The sequence below is a fragment of the Apis cerana genome, linkage group LG6 (genome assembly GCF_029169275.1).
Source record: "Apis cerana isolate GH-2021 linkage group LG6, AcerK_1.0, whole genome shotgun sequence".
NCBI lineage: Eukaryota > Metazoa > Arthropoda > Insecta > Hymenoptera > Apidae > Apis > Apis cerana.
Window position 1 is genome coordinate 7,222,604 of NC_083857.1, and position 15,023 is coordinate 7,237,626.

Here is a 15,023-nt window from a genome sequence, read left to right on the forward strand (position 1 = left end):
GTAATATAACAATATAATAATTATCGAAATGTTTTAACTGAATTTTCGAATTTTGTATGATTCTTTTTAAATAAATACCTATTTTTGAATACAGTAGTTTCCGGTGTGGTTTAGCATTTCCTTGATCGGCCATTTTATAAGACGCTTCATGTTCGCGTATGTTTGCATGCTTGATATCTTTTACTCTTTTTAATTACGAACTTTGATATAAGTTCTTTGATTGATTTAGTTCATTCAGTGAAAAAATTCTCAAAGATGATTAAACAAGAGGAGTAAGTATAAAATTTGTATTTGTAATAATTTATCTTTAAGTTCTTTGTCGGCACGAAGAATCATGTTCAATTAAACCGACGCTAATATATTTTTTGTATAACAGTAGCATAAAATTTTTGAAAAAGTATTATTTTGATTGCATATCTTTAAATAAAATTTATGTAAATCATAAATAAAAAACTTAGAGTAAAATCTATTTGTATATTAATATAAAGAACTATAAAAATTTTTTTTATACATATTATTCTACATAATCATATTAAACATTAGGAGTCAAGTGCAAAATAATGACGAAAGGGACCGAAGTAGAGAACGTGATCGTAATAGAAGACAAGATCGACAAAATCGTATAAATTCTACAAGTCGTGATCGTAGTAGGGAACGAAATGATCGTGGTGGACGAAAAGCTTCAGATCGACGAATCTATGTATCAAACATTCCTTATGATTTCCGTTGGCAAGATCTAAAGGACTTATTCCGCACAGAAGTTGGAAAAGTTGCTCATGTAGAACTTTTTACTGATGAAAATGATAAACCAAGAGGTTGTGGTATTGTTGAGTTTGAAGATTCAGATTCAGTAAAAATTGCTGTAGAAAAAATGCACCGCTATGATATCAAAGGAAGAAAGTTAGTCGTCAAAGAGGTAGTTAGTATATTGTTATTTTCTCAATTTCCTTATATCTTAAATTACTATCATATTTTGTTTTGGGAATATATTTTACAATATTTATTTATTTTAGGATTTTGATGTTGAACGAGATAAATATGGTCGCTTGGCAACAGCTCGTAACAATGAAAGGGTTCGTGATGATAGATTTAGAGATCCACCAAGACCACAAGGTGGAGGGCGTCAGAATATGAATGCTCCTGCTGGTGGTGGTGGTGGTGGTGGTGGAGGTGGTGGCGGCGGCGGCGGTGGTGGTGATAGTAAATTTGGAAATACCTATGGTCTAAGTACTCAATTTTTAGAATCTTTAGGTATTAATGGACCTTTAGTTACTAGAGTATTTGTAGCAAATGTAAGTATCTTTTTATACAAGCTATATTTTTTATAAACTTTAAAATTGAATAATGATAAAAAATTTAAATATTCTACCTTATATATTTAGCTTGATTACAAAGTGGATGAAAAGAAATTATTGGAAGTATTTAAATTAGCTGGTAAAGTACTACATGTTGAATTAGGAAAAGATAAAGATGGTAAATCACGAGGATTTGGTGTGGTAGAATATGATCATCCAGTAGAATCTGTGCAAGCTATATCAATGCTGCACAATCAACAACTTTATGACAGACGTATGACTGTAAGACTTGATAGAGCAAATGAACCAGATATGCCACCAAAATTACCAGAAGGTATCTTTATAATCTAAAAAATCTTATTTTCTTATATAAGCATACAATTAATATTATATTTAATATTATATTTAAAATAGGTTTAAAAGGAATTGGAATGGGACTTGGAGCTGGTGGTAATAGATTAATGGATGTAGCTAGAAACATTCCTAATGTACAAGCAAATAATCCACCCGTTGTGAATCCTATTTCTGCTCCTGTATTGGCTGCTGGTGCTTTTGGGGCTGGTTTAAATAATGTTGTACCAGCACAATTAGGTAAATTTTATTATAAATATAATATATATAACAAAATAAATTATAAAGCTGAATATGAAAATATATTTATATATTTATTATAGCATCTGCGTTGACAAATACAAATGCAGCAGCTCTTCAAGCAAGTCTTGCTGGAGGTTTGAGTGCTAATCTGACCACGAGTTCTTTGTTAAATTCGTCATTAACAAATGAATTGGCTTCTAATCTAAATAACTTCGGCGGAGGAGTTGGAGGTTTGTCTAATTTACAAGCCTCTTTAGCTGGTGGACAAAGCAACAATTCATTTGCGCCGCGAGGCTTATCTAAAATGGACAATGATGTAGGCTTCGGTGGGAACAATGCTTTTGGTGGTTCTAACTTCGGTGGGGGCAGAGATTTTGATGGTGGATTCAACAGAGGAGACAACGATCGTGTTCCTGGTGGAGGTGGTGGTTTCGCTGGAAATCAAGGACAAGGTGGAGGTGGCAACAGACAAAATACAAATGGTTCACGGCCAATGTCGGATACTATTCTTATAGGAAATGTATGCACTTTTTAAAAATATATGAAAATTAATTTTTATAATTTTTTTAATACATAATAATTGTAACAGCTTCCTCCTAATACAACATGGCAAATGTTGCGTGATAAATTCCAAGACGTTGGAGAGGTCAAATTTGCTGAAATGCGAGGTACTGATATGGGCATGGTACGATTCGCATCTGAATGGGATGCTGAACGCGCTGTGTGTATCCTTTTTTAAAGTTTTAATCATAAAATTAAAAACGTATAATAGTACAAATCATTTAATATTTACGAAAATTTTTCTTAACGATTTTTATATATAGCTATGATGAATCGGTCACGTATCGATGGTAGAACGATCGATGTTCGCCTTTACTAAAAACTGGAAACTCAAGGTAACATTAATAGAGAACTTCTGCAGAATTTGACGCTTAACCATAACTTATTGATGCAGCGAGAGGAGACTGGGTGTTCGTATGTCGTCTGCAGGATTGTTCCACTCCTGATGACAATACTTGAAATTCATCCTAGTAGTGTGGCAGAACTTAGGACAGTGGGTGAGAAGTATCTGTCGTTGGAAGATCAACAGTTGTGTTTTATGCCTACTTCAACGTTGAAACACTTATTGGCTGCCGATGATCACCCTTCCTTGCTACGACTATTTCATTCGAAATTCTTTTACCAGATTATCGTTCCTTTTTACAGTGGAAGTCTACTAATTGTTCACTCTTAAATTAATTTTTTCGAGTGATCGATACATAGTTTAGTTGTTAGATTTAGGTTCATAATGTTCTACGTAATCTATAGGTTTTTCAGTATATAGGTTTATGCTATTTACAGTAATTATCAAATGTAACTTGTAAGTTTATTTCTTAGTTTTCACGATGAGAGATCAATCGATTTTCCCACATTCCGATTGAACATGACGCTTTGGTCGTTCGCGGAGTGGTTTATCGAGCAGGGACAGATTAATCTTTCAAGCATAAATATTAACGCGATATAGCTGTTACGGATTTTACAAGTTAAAGTTTATCTATGTATGATAGATACTTTCATGCACAATCCTACACAGATCGTGGACGTGTGTCGATTTGTCTGTGGTATCGTCGCACTTTATTCTTGTATCCAATACATAGTAAGCTACATCATGGCTCAACAGGGGACTATATTGTTTTCATTGTAGTTCTGCGATTTGATCTTTTATTCGTCGCGCCACATCGTTCTAGTAACTTGGAGATTCAATTGTAGTTGAGCATACAAAATTTTAGTTGTCATTAGGAAGATCCCTTTCAGTTCACTCGTTTCGAGATTTCAGTGAACAAATATTGGATGATTTGTCTTATATATTGCAGAATTTGTCTTACTTATTGTGCAACAATAATATGTTTACCAAAAAATACAAAATATCTTTGTCTAAGGAACAATTTTTAATATCTTTCGGATTTTAAAAAATCGAATAATAGCTCTTTTCAACTAATTTTATAAATATATTCTTTGGTAAACATATTTCCTCTCGCCATGTAGATCTCGAGGAACATTCTGCGCATTGTATAACACTCTTGTATAACCACGACATCATGACAGTGATTGAATAAAATCCAAATCCGTTTTGACTACAAAAAATATGCTCGTCGTTGTGTTTTATTTCTGTGTTGTTGTGATTCTTTATACTTTAAGCAGGTTTAAACTGGATATGCATTGGCATAGAGGATATCGTTTCTGCTACTTTTATGTGTGCAATACATTTACCTGAATAACTTTTTTCAAATGTATTGCACTTAAGCAAAAATTTCTGCTTAAAAATTTTATAATTGTACCTCTACATAGTAGTACTCCATGCTTACTTTTGAAATCTGTAAGCTTCACAATCTGTGAGATAAATATTTGTTTACATCGCAGGTGAGATATTTTTCAGGTGATTGTGGTTTTCTATTCCTCTATAATGAATATATTTCAAGAAGGAATAATTTGCTTGAAATTGATCAAATATTTGTTCTTTCATCAATGTCCAATGGAATGCATCATTAAAGTAATATTCGAATTATTAAGTTATATATAGTATTCTTCTTATAAGTATTAACAATTTTACTATTGATTGAAGTAGTGGATTTTACAGGTTGAAAAAGTTAAAACTTTGGTAATGTAGCATTTCATCTATAACATTGTGGTTGATTCTTATTTTATTGTAGTATCGAGACCGCATCTTCCGTATTATTTATTAAAAAGTAGTTTAAATGATTGCAAAAATCTATATTTTAAGTGAATTTATATAAAGTAAGAAACAATTACTTTCATAACTTGATACTATAATTCGTATGGTAAGTGGTGGTAAATATATTATGCTCTAGTCTTTGCCGTAATTGCCAATTAAATATTTTATGTGTGTTCAAATCACTATGCGTATGGAATTTTTTAATAACCATCGTCGATCTCCGCTGTGTGGTTGCCAAATTTGTTTCTTAACATTTGAAGGATGTGGTCTTTTTTTTCTTATAATGTCATTGAAGTCAGATAGGGTTTTACTTTATAACGCATGAGATCGTGTGCAATGGTTTGTTGTATTATTTCCATCGTAAGTGATTGATCAGTTGTGTTTTATTATTCTATGAGATATTTTGGAAGAAGGATGTTACGTGTTTCGACAAATATGGGAAAATAGGGATATAGTATCTCCTCTTTGATATCGTTTAAACGTTCATTGTCGAAATTGTTTGAATATGTGCCTGAAAATAAAATTTTATTATGGAGGATCAGACTAAATATATTTTGAGTATATTAATCATTTTTAAATTGCGGCTAACACCTTACAGGAAAGTTGGGTAAGTTACAGGATTTGTACAACAGATTTTTATGAATGTGTTGTTCTTCCAGGAAAGCTATCTCATCCAAGCGAAAGGTAATTGAACGGTAAGTTTTGTAGGATAAAAATCCATTGGAATATCATTAAATAAAAATAAATGAGTAAATCTCAATATATTATTAATCACACCTGTATTTCCACAGTCTTCATATTATAAAACAGTTAAATTGGGTGACTTTGAATGTAAGATACTTTTTTTGTAGAGAATTGCAGTGTCTGTGTAAGAATAAAAAGTGCGTGAATGTAATTACTAAAACAGAAAGGTGTTCCAAAAGTACAAAAATTACATCAAGATTTTAATAAAATTATAAATTCTAGATGCATTATTGTGAGGAAATTGTTACAATCGTGCTATTTAGTGTCAAGTGTATTTGTTTATTTTCAAAAAAAGCACCTTACTAAAACACACCTCGCATATTTAATTCTTATATATAATCTATATAATATTTATTATGTATATGTATATTTATCACATTTTAAATAAAGGTAACCTTAAAGATTATAAAATTAATATAATATGAATGCAATTTTAAATGTTTCTATTAGCAAATTGTTTTAAGTAATAAATTTCAAATACATTTTAATAATGTCTAGTAAAATAAAAACACTTACATTTGTATGTAAAATAAAAATTTTATAACTGAAAAATTTTAATTTATAACTTCGCTTTTCCTTATCTTTCTAATATAAAAGTATATAATTTTTTTTGTAGGAAGTAGTAGTATAAGTTAATCTATGCTATATCAAAAAGTGTATTACAGAATCTTATTCCTGTTTTTATTTTTTCATATATGAATATTTTCATATAACAGTGAGAATAAAAATAATTTCTATGATTATACAATTTTTCAATTTAATATATTCAAGTTATAATTAAATGTTATCAATGCAACATGTATATTATGGCTTGTAATGGGGTTTATGTATAAGGGAAAAGCTGTCAGCCAAGTAATAAAATCATAGCAATTGATATTTTTAAATCATAATAAACCACCAGTTAATATCAAATGTTTTGTTTAATTAATATCCAATGATTAATAATTCAAAAACATTTTTGAATTAATTTAAATTTCAATATACTATTTAAATTATAATTTCTTCTTAGCATTAAGAACAATATTTGAGCCATCAAAATAATTTCAAATTGAAATATTTAAAATTCAGATTTAACAAAATGGTACTGACAGCATACATTATATGTATCGATTTATCGTGTATATAACAATTTTCTTTTAAAGATAAATTTGATACTCTCTCGTATTCGAAAATGTTCTAACACTAATTTTGCACTTTCGAAAGATATAAAACTTTTATCGTCGATTTTTCTTATCATTTAGATAACAAATAAATATCTCTCGTGGCATCTTAAATGACAGCCTGTTATATAATAACACTAGTGCATTAGAACGAAATCTTGAAGATTTTTTGGAACAAATGAAATATCATATGTTTTTCTAACTACTCTGGCTGCTAAACAGGCAAGTGTAGTGTATTTAACGAGATATACTGCGTCATAAGGGCGTTTACGCCATGTTAACTTTTCAAATGTATCACCAGATTTATTAACAGCATCGATATGAGCACCAGCATCAAGAAGAATAGTAAAAAGATCAAGTGATGGATAATGATAGGCAGCAAGATGTAATACTGTATTGTCGGTCATGTCTGTTGCTGTTACATCAGCTCCAACTCTTATAAGAGCTTTTATTAAATTTGGTGAAGGGAACCTATAAGTTGGAGATTTTGGACCAGCCCCAAGTACAATATGCCTTTCACGAAACACTAAATGTAGTACATTTCCACCCTACAAAAAAATAAATTAAAAAAATTAATTTGGAAATTTATTACATAATGTAATATATTTTTAAATATTAAATATTATTAACTTACGTTTCTATCTTTGGCATTTATTCGAACTAATTCATAGAGTGCTTGATGTAATGCAGTATATTCTGCAGTATCTTTTTCTGGCATTTCATGAGTTAATAAACTTGCTAGATGTAAAGTAGTTAAAAGAACTTTATCCAAATACACAATATCACGTCCACGAGTTGGTCCTTTATCCATCATTTGTTTTCCCAATTTCACTTCCAACACCTAAAACAATATATATTAAAAATAATACATTGTAATATGATATATACAATATCATATTTGCAAAAATAATAAAATTTCATATATAATTTATTTTTAAAACGTACAGCTTTCTTAAACACTCTAAGAAGTTCTTCTCTTTGAACGGGCGGCACTCTTCGCCCTGTATTTATTTGTCTACCTATCATAAAACTAAAAAGTTCGGTAAAACTAAAGAGTGAACTTTGAGTCATTGGATCGAGTGGTTCCAGCATACTCTGCTGCATGTCCAAAGCATAATTCCAAAGTTCTATACAACGATTGAACATTCCACCATCTGCATATACTGCTCCTCTGTAGCGAATATAATAACTAGTATCGGGATGAGCTGGTCCTAATATTCGTTCTCTAATTACAAGTGCTTGCATTCGCATTTCATCTGGGTCGTTTAATAATCCATTTAAAGCATCAGGATCAGTAATTTCTCGTGCGAAGTCGTAAGCAGCTACAACGGGTGATGGTGGTGGTTTCGGTATTACTGGATCACCTCGATATCTAAAATATAATATTGATAAATATTTAAATAATCTATAGATATAAAATACATAAAAATTATACATAGAGAACAAATATATGAAATTTTCTACAAACCTCTCGTCCATCGCTTGTTTCCAACATTCAAGTGCCCCCATCATATCTCTCTTTTTATCTACGTATGTGGCACCTAATAATTCCAATGCATCTATACGTTCCTTTCTACTTACTAAGTTTGGTATACTAATAAAATATTCGACAATGTGCTTATGGCCTGTAAAATCGAAAAGATTTTATAATAATTAAATGCCATGATACACTATCGACTAGTTATCATCAATGACTACTTCGATGATTATTAGCTTCAAGAAAACATATAATCTCTTACGCATGTGAAATCGTAATCACGTACATAAGAGTTCATATGTTCTCTTAAACTTAGTTGCTGACGATCTAATCTTTGACGACTAGTCGACAGTGCGTAACAGCATTATTTTTAGAGTGTTTCTTCGTTTATGTAATGAAACACTCATGTCAGTTAAGCATTAATTGTAATCGTCTTAAGGGAACCTTCGGGGTTGCGCGTGGAACATTCTGCTTTAACCTGTTACTGCTGCCGTAAGGAGTGGTGACATCCCGTAGGAGTCCACGCCCATTCGGGCACCATGCTCGATGAGTACCTTGACGACTTCTAAGGATCCACTTTCAGCGCAATCGTGAAGTGCCGTATTACCCTTCTTAGATTTTCGGTTCACGTTTGCTTTTAAAGCAAGTAGGAACTTGACAATTTTAATGTGACCTTTGTAACAGGCAATCATTAAACTTGTATGACCGTGACGATTTGACATCTCAATGTCTATAATCAAATAACATTATAATTTATATATTAATTTTTATAAATAACAAATAATTATAAAATATTATAATATTATACGTATTATATATGCAAAAAATTGTTGTATAAAATCTGTTTTAATTTAAAATAATAAATGTATATAATATAATTAATATTATGATAATTTGAAAACTTAAATTATTTGATTCAATTTTTGATTATTTAAATAAATATACAAAGTGACATTATGATTAATCAATAAGTATGAAAAATTATCGTGAATGGTTATTTATTAAACGCTTGTATAAAATATTATTAATATTATTATAATATAATTATTAAAATAATTATATTTATTTTTTTATTTCGATAATTCATACCTGCACCGTGAGTCACAAGAAATCTAACAATATCGAAATGACCATCGAAGCAAGCTGCTCGTAGGGGTGTGGAATGTGTTTGAGTGATTGAATTCACTCGTGCACCATGCTTCACTAGTAATTTAACTAAAGCCAAGTGACCAGCAGCTGCAGCACACCACAGAGGTGATGCGCATTCGATCATTTCGCCATCAAACATCACTGAAAAAATTAGAAAACAAGAAAAATAATTTTAATGTATAATTTATCTTGAATATTGAAAAATATTTTACACGAATTAGACTTTCTATTCATTATTCCATTAGTCCACATTACTTGAAATATTATACTTCAATTAAGTTGAAATATTATAATTCACGTGTGAGATTTATTGGCTTTCTATGTAATTTACGAATATCCTCGATTTTACTATGATTGCTTAGCAATTGCAATTCAATAGCTAATGATATACGTAGAAAACGTGATAATGAATAATTTTACCTAAACCAGGTTGATTAACATTTGCCCCACATTTTTCAATAAGATATTCAGCCACGTCATAATGTCCATTACGACAAGCTATAACTAATGGAGTCGTTCCATGACTTTTTGTACTGACTAATTTTACTACCTCATCCTTTTCTCGGTGTTCCAATAATTCCTGCAACAAATATATTACAATATATACATTATATATATATATACATGTGTTAAAATATTTCACATGAAATATTATAAAATTAATACAATTTTTTTTTTCAAAAATTAAAAATTCATATATAATTATAAAAATTAAAAATTAAGAATAATTAAATATATTTTTGAATCATTCGAATGATAATTTAAATAACATAATTTGTGAATGAAATCGGCATTTTTAAATTATTTGGACTAAATTTAATTTTTCGTATCAAACACTGTCTTCATAAATATTTATATATCGAAATATTTCATTTTACAAAAATATTTTAGAAAATATGAAATTATTATTGAATTATAAAAAATATAAAATAAAAAATTCTTTTTCTTTGTTTTTTTATCATTAAACATCATTTTAAAATTTACATTTCAAATTTACATTTCTACATTTTAAATTTTCATGAACTTACATTTGATAGTAAAGACCCCGTGTTGAACCGGTTAAAATAAAATTCGTTTTTAAATAAATGAATTATATTTTTTTTAAATTAATCGTTAATAACGCTCGTTCAATAATTTGCTAACGAAATATGAATTTTAAGCTGACGATTGAACTTGAACGAATTATCGCGAAATACGTTTGCCAACAGCAAATCCTTTCTTCACGAATAATAAATATGCAAAATGCGTCAGTTCCTCTCTTTACGTAATTACACAGCACACATCGAGATCTGTTCCTTAAACTTTCCAGTTATGCTTTTTTATCTTTTGTTCTTACTCTATCTTCGATCTTTTTTGAATTTATTTTTACACTCTTTTCGACAGATCTCGATTTGAATAAATTTTCTTTTTACGATCTTTTTTAATTTAAATTTTTAATCGTTAGAATCACTATTAGACAATCAAATTTTTGTAATATTAATGTAAATATTCATAAAGTATTATCAGGATCTAAATACTTTGTGCTGTGTTTAAGTATAAAAATGTGATATTATTGATTGAAAATTTTTATTTGTAATAATTCAATGCGAAAGACAAAAAAGAAATTAAACACTGTTGACGAGTAGAATATTATATTCGATGCAAACTTTCATACAATATATACTCAGATGTCAAGTATCGTCTGCTTAGACCACGTGGTGATTGCGCGGTTTTAATGACACAAAGTTTACAAAGAGATATCACGAAGAAATATGATTCTTGCGTCACATGTACATGTAAATTTACGAAAGGAGAAAAAAGCGAGCACTAAAAAATCACGAAAAAACCAAATCTCGGAATTGATTGATCTTTGTATCTTTCGATGTTCACACGTAACAATGTACTCTTCAACTGAACTCTTCAACCGAAGACCAAAACCCCCTTAACTAGCGATTGGACGACCACCACCGTGAACGTGTAGATCCCGTTAAACGAATAATCGATGACATTGGGCTCACGACCAGGAACGGTGAATGGACAAAATGATGTTATATACTGAAAAGAGGAGGAGAAGGGAGCAGAGGGCAAGACTGACTTTTCTCTCTTATTTATTCACTTGGCTCTTTATCACTTCGTCCTCCTTTTCGTGTTCCTTTTTTTTTTCTTGTTCGAATTTTTTGTTTGTTCCTTTTTTCTTTCTCCCCGTTTTTTTGGCCCATCATCTTTTTTGAAACTTCGCGCGTATACGCATGCGCACGAAACATTAAACAGTAAACGGAACATTCCGTTACACGATTGATCAATATTCTTTTTCGTAGCCTTGCCCGTCGTTTTTTTGGGTCTGCTCCGGGAAGAAAAGTAGGTAATGAGAACAAAAGGCATTGAAACAGTTTCTTTCGTGAAGATTTAACTACGTACGCTTAACGGTGAACCATATGAGAAAGGCTATTAAATGTCAAAGAAAACGATCTCGAACATTTAATGGATGTAACTATTGTAAAAAACGAGATTATGGTCTCGAAACGAAAATTACTAGATTCGTTTATGATAGAAGATAGATATATTTATATTATACATGTCATAATTTCATTAAACATAAATCAATCATTCGATGTATTTTAATTTGTAATAAATTAATAGTATAGTAGAAATAAATATAATATGAAACATATCACTAAAATTAATTTTATGATAATTATTTTTCTTTAAGATTAATTGCGAAAAATTTATTAAACTTTTATTTTATTTGTTTGCTAAAGAATTCTATTACGTTAATTATTATAATTATATGTAAAATTATTTTAAACATAGAAGAAGAGAAAAGTTTGGTCAAGTTTTATTTGATTTTGTCGAATCTTAATATGGAACTAATGTTAGGTTTATTTTAAATTTCTATGCTCATTATATATTCATTATGTATTCAGTTTGATTTTATTTTATGTTCTTTGAGAGACTTTTAAGTACGTGGCACGTTTTCTGCATTGAAAATAGAGGACATTCCTATTACCTACTATATTTCCATTCTTTACCTCGTAAAATATTACATTCTATATACTTACACAAAGTACTTAGATTTTATAACTTTTGCTTTATATTTTATGATTGTTCTCCTTATGAAGAAAGACGGATAATATTTGTTGAGAAATGAAAGATAAAGAATATCTTGAATATCTAATAAAGTTAAAGAAAAATTATATTGAATGAATTATTGTTGTAGAATATATGGCAATATTAAGTGGTAATTGTGCTAACTACAGTTATACTGAAATATAAATATTAACTTAGAATTAAGAAGAAATTAATCTTAAAAAAATATATCTATCTACAAATTCCAATTTCAAATTGTAGAATAAAATTTTAAATGTTTATTATAAAAATAATTTATCTTAAAAATCTAATTTTATATATTCTATAGTTTTAATTGAAAAAGATTTTTCACATATAAAGATAAAATTTTCACGAACAAATTGCAATAATTACATAATTTCGATTAAAAAAAAAAAAAAAAGAAAATAGAAAATTACGTCAAGTATAATTGTTTCTTGGATTATTATACTTTGTCGTTTCTCGACCGAGGAAAATTATGTCAGTATTATAATAATTGTAAATTGCATTGATAATATGATATTACAGAATAAGATTTCACGCCATTGATTAGAATGTAAATGGCGCAACATGTTACATTTGGTAAATTACAGTACGATTAATTAAAAATATATAGAATAAAATTTTTTAATTGTCATCTTAATTAAAAAAAAATAATATATTATAGTTATAAAGATAATTATACGGATTTATTAAATGATAAAATAATTTATATTATATTTTTTTATTTATTTTTGTGTAAAAAAAAACCATTTACTTGTCGGTTGTACTGATACTATAATATATTTGATTATATGAATGAATATTTCGTAATATCTAATACTATAATAATAATCTGATTATTATGTAAATGTTACATCATTTTTTTTTTTAATTTTAAATAAATGAATCTGAAATATCTTAATCCTATAAGTATCTTAATCTTAATCTTGTATATATAAAAAAATAAATATAATATCATATTATTGTGTTTTATAATGAAAACATGACATTATTAACTATAATTAGAAATGTATGTACGTAAAAAAAAATGTTAATCGTGACCCGTGATATCAAGAATACACAATAATTCACATTATAGATTGCAACTTCAGGAACATTAATTTTCTACAATTTCTTCATATATATTTAAAAGATATTCATAAATTTACGTATTATTTTTCTATACTCAATTATTTTTTTTTCATTTTTTTTTTAAATTTTTAGAAAACTAGTTTTATTAAAGTTGAATTAATTCAACTATGAATATATCTCGTTTAATTGCTATATTAAAATACATGCTATATTTACATACAACGAAATTAGGTTAGCTTCCCTTCATTGAAATCGTATCTCTTACGAAATATTTTAACACACAAGATTTATATACAAGTATTATTATTATATTTGAAAGTTACATATATGTATTATAAATCCATATTATATAAAAAAATTCGTGGTATTAAATTATCTAAAATTTATCATTTAAAACAATATTTTCCAACCGATGTATTACTAATGTGTTTAAGATGTGTCGCAAAAATTTTATTAAAATCTCGTGAAAAATAAAGAAATGTAATATTTATTAATATTTAATTTTGATAATGTAGTCTCAGACGTAACATTCATAATTATTGCAACATTACTATGTTTTTTTCAATCTGTTGATCTCAAAGTTCCATCGATTCGAGTCATAAAATTAACAAACGAACACGTCGATTATAAAAATAAATGAATTTTTTTATAAAAAATAAGCATATTATGAATTTTTTTAATTTTTATCAATCGAGATAAGTCATAAATAAATATATATTATATCACAAGAAATAAAAAAGAAATTGCAAAAAACAGAGGAAATCAAAGAGCATGGTATGACACAATGCAAATTAAGAGAGTTTTTTTTTTAAAGACAATAAATATTGAGATGAGGAATTCTATTTTAAAATCAGATTGAACAATCAGTAAATATATTACTTGATCATTCGTAAATACGAAATTTATTATTGAAGATTATAAAAATTTGAAACAGGGATCTTCTGACAAATTTCAAAATTTTTCATAACTTTTACTTTTTCTGTGAATAAATAAAGTATAATTTCACGTAAAAAAAATTAATAATCCTAAATAATTTTATGCATTTATATAATTTACAAGATGTAGAAATTAATTACCAATTTTATATATGATATATATTTCATGCTATTTTTACGAGAACTCATTAAAAAATAAAATTTAAAAAATAAATAACATAGAATGTTATTGAAGATAATTTAAAATTTTTTTCTAATTTCTATTATTATTATTATTATTATTATTAGAATTATAATTAAAATTAATTATAGAAAAATGAAACATGTTATTAGAACTTCTAATAAGTTCTAATGTTAATTATTATACTGATATTAAAAAAATTCCAAAATATTTTGTAAATATCAAATGTTTTCAATAAATAATCTTTTAATTTATTTTATTTAATTTTTTACTACAAAATATTATGAAACATATTAACGTAAATATGTATTAAGATAAAAAAGATATTAAATTTATATTAAAAATTTCGAAGAATTAATAATAATTAATAGAACATCTTGTCTTCTAAAGATATGCATTTTTCTTTGGTATATTTTTTTAATATCTTTCTTTCCCATGCGAAAGTAAATAAGTGCAATTATTTGAAGGTACTCATTTTACTTCATAACAACCAGGAAAAGTAATGTTGAGGAACGCGTGTATAATTGCGGAGAAATTTAAAAGCATAGCTGCTGGTAATCCGTTATATACACAAATCTTTCTGTTTTCCGTTAAATAAAATTTTCCGCTTTCATAAA

General features: G+C 27.9%; 2 protein-coding genes across 8 annotated transcripts in view; one reads left to right on the forward strand and one right to left on the reverse strand.

Moving 5' to 3' along the window:
• Positions 1-90: 90 nt before the first annotated feature.
• Positions 91-4,013, forward strand: LOC108001587 (heterogeneous nuclear ribonucleoprotein M). Of its 5 annotated transcripts, none has more exons than XM_017062664.3 (10): positions 108-272; positions 544-919; positions 1,014-1,292; positions 1,383-1,629; positions 1,710-1,886; positions 1,970-2,119; positions 2,210-2,409; positions 2,479-2,614; positions 2,714-2,785; positions 2,845-4,013. In XM_017062664.3, exons 1-9 carry the CDS (start codon positions 256-258, stop codon positions 2,767-2,769), a joined length of 1,638 nt encoding a protein of 545 aa, XP_016918153.1. In that variant the 5' UTR covers positions 108-255; the 3' UTR covers positions 2,770-2,785; positions 2,845-4,013. The 5 variants fall into 5 exon arrangements, with proteins under 5 accessions (XP_016918145.1, XP_016918153.1, XP_016918137.1 ...); XM_062076169.1 differs by having other exon boundaries at positions 111-272; positions 544-916; XM_017062656.3 differs by having other exon boundaries at positions 91-272; positions 544-916; positions 1,970-2,409.
• Positions 4,014-5,364: 1,351 nt separating this feature from the next.
• The window catches only part of LOC108001572 (protein fem-1 homolog CG6966), a 28,392-nt gene continuing 18,733 nt past the window's right edge, over positions 5,365-15,023 (reverse strand). For 2 of the 3 annotated variants that reach the window (XM_017062629.3, XM_017062637.3), the window contains exons 2-8: positions 9,553-9,712; positions 9,073-9,273; positions 8,462-8,713; positions 7,975-8,131; positions 7,452-7,878; positions 7,141-7,347; positions 5,365-7,054 (exon numbers count right to left, since the gene is read on the reverse strand). In XM_017062629.3, the coding sequence (XP_016918118.1) occupies positions 6,644-7,054; positions 7,141-7,347; positions 7,452-7,878; positions 7,975-8,131; positions 8,462-8,713; positions 9,073-9,273; positions 9,553-9,712 (1,815 nt within the window). In that variant the 3' untranslated portion in view covers positions 5,365-6,643. Of the gene's footprint in view, positions 7,055-7,140; positions 7,348-7,451; positions 7,879-7,974; positions 8,132-8,461; positions 8,714-9,072; positions 9,274-9,552; positions 9,713-10,160; positions 12,625-15,023 lie in introns of those variants that run through there. The other variant, XM_028668448.2, reaches the window with a different exon arrangement.

What these genes read in the sequence shown, in the direction of transcription:
- LOC108001587 (XM_017062648.3), top strand. An exon ending in AGTTAGTCGTCAAAGAGGTA is followed by an intron (nt 920 to 1,013) that starts GTTAGTATATTG and finishes TATTTATTTTAG; the next exon opens with GATTTTGATGTTGAACGAGA. An exon ending in GCCACCAAAATTACCAGAAG is followed by an intron (nt 1,630 to 1,709) that starts GTATCTTTATAA and finishes TATTTAAAATAG; the next exon opens with GTTTAAAAGGAATTGGAATG.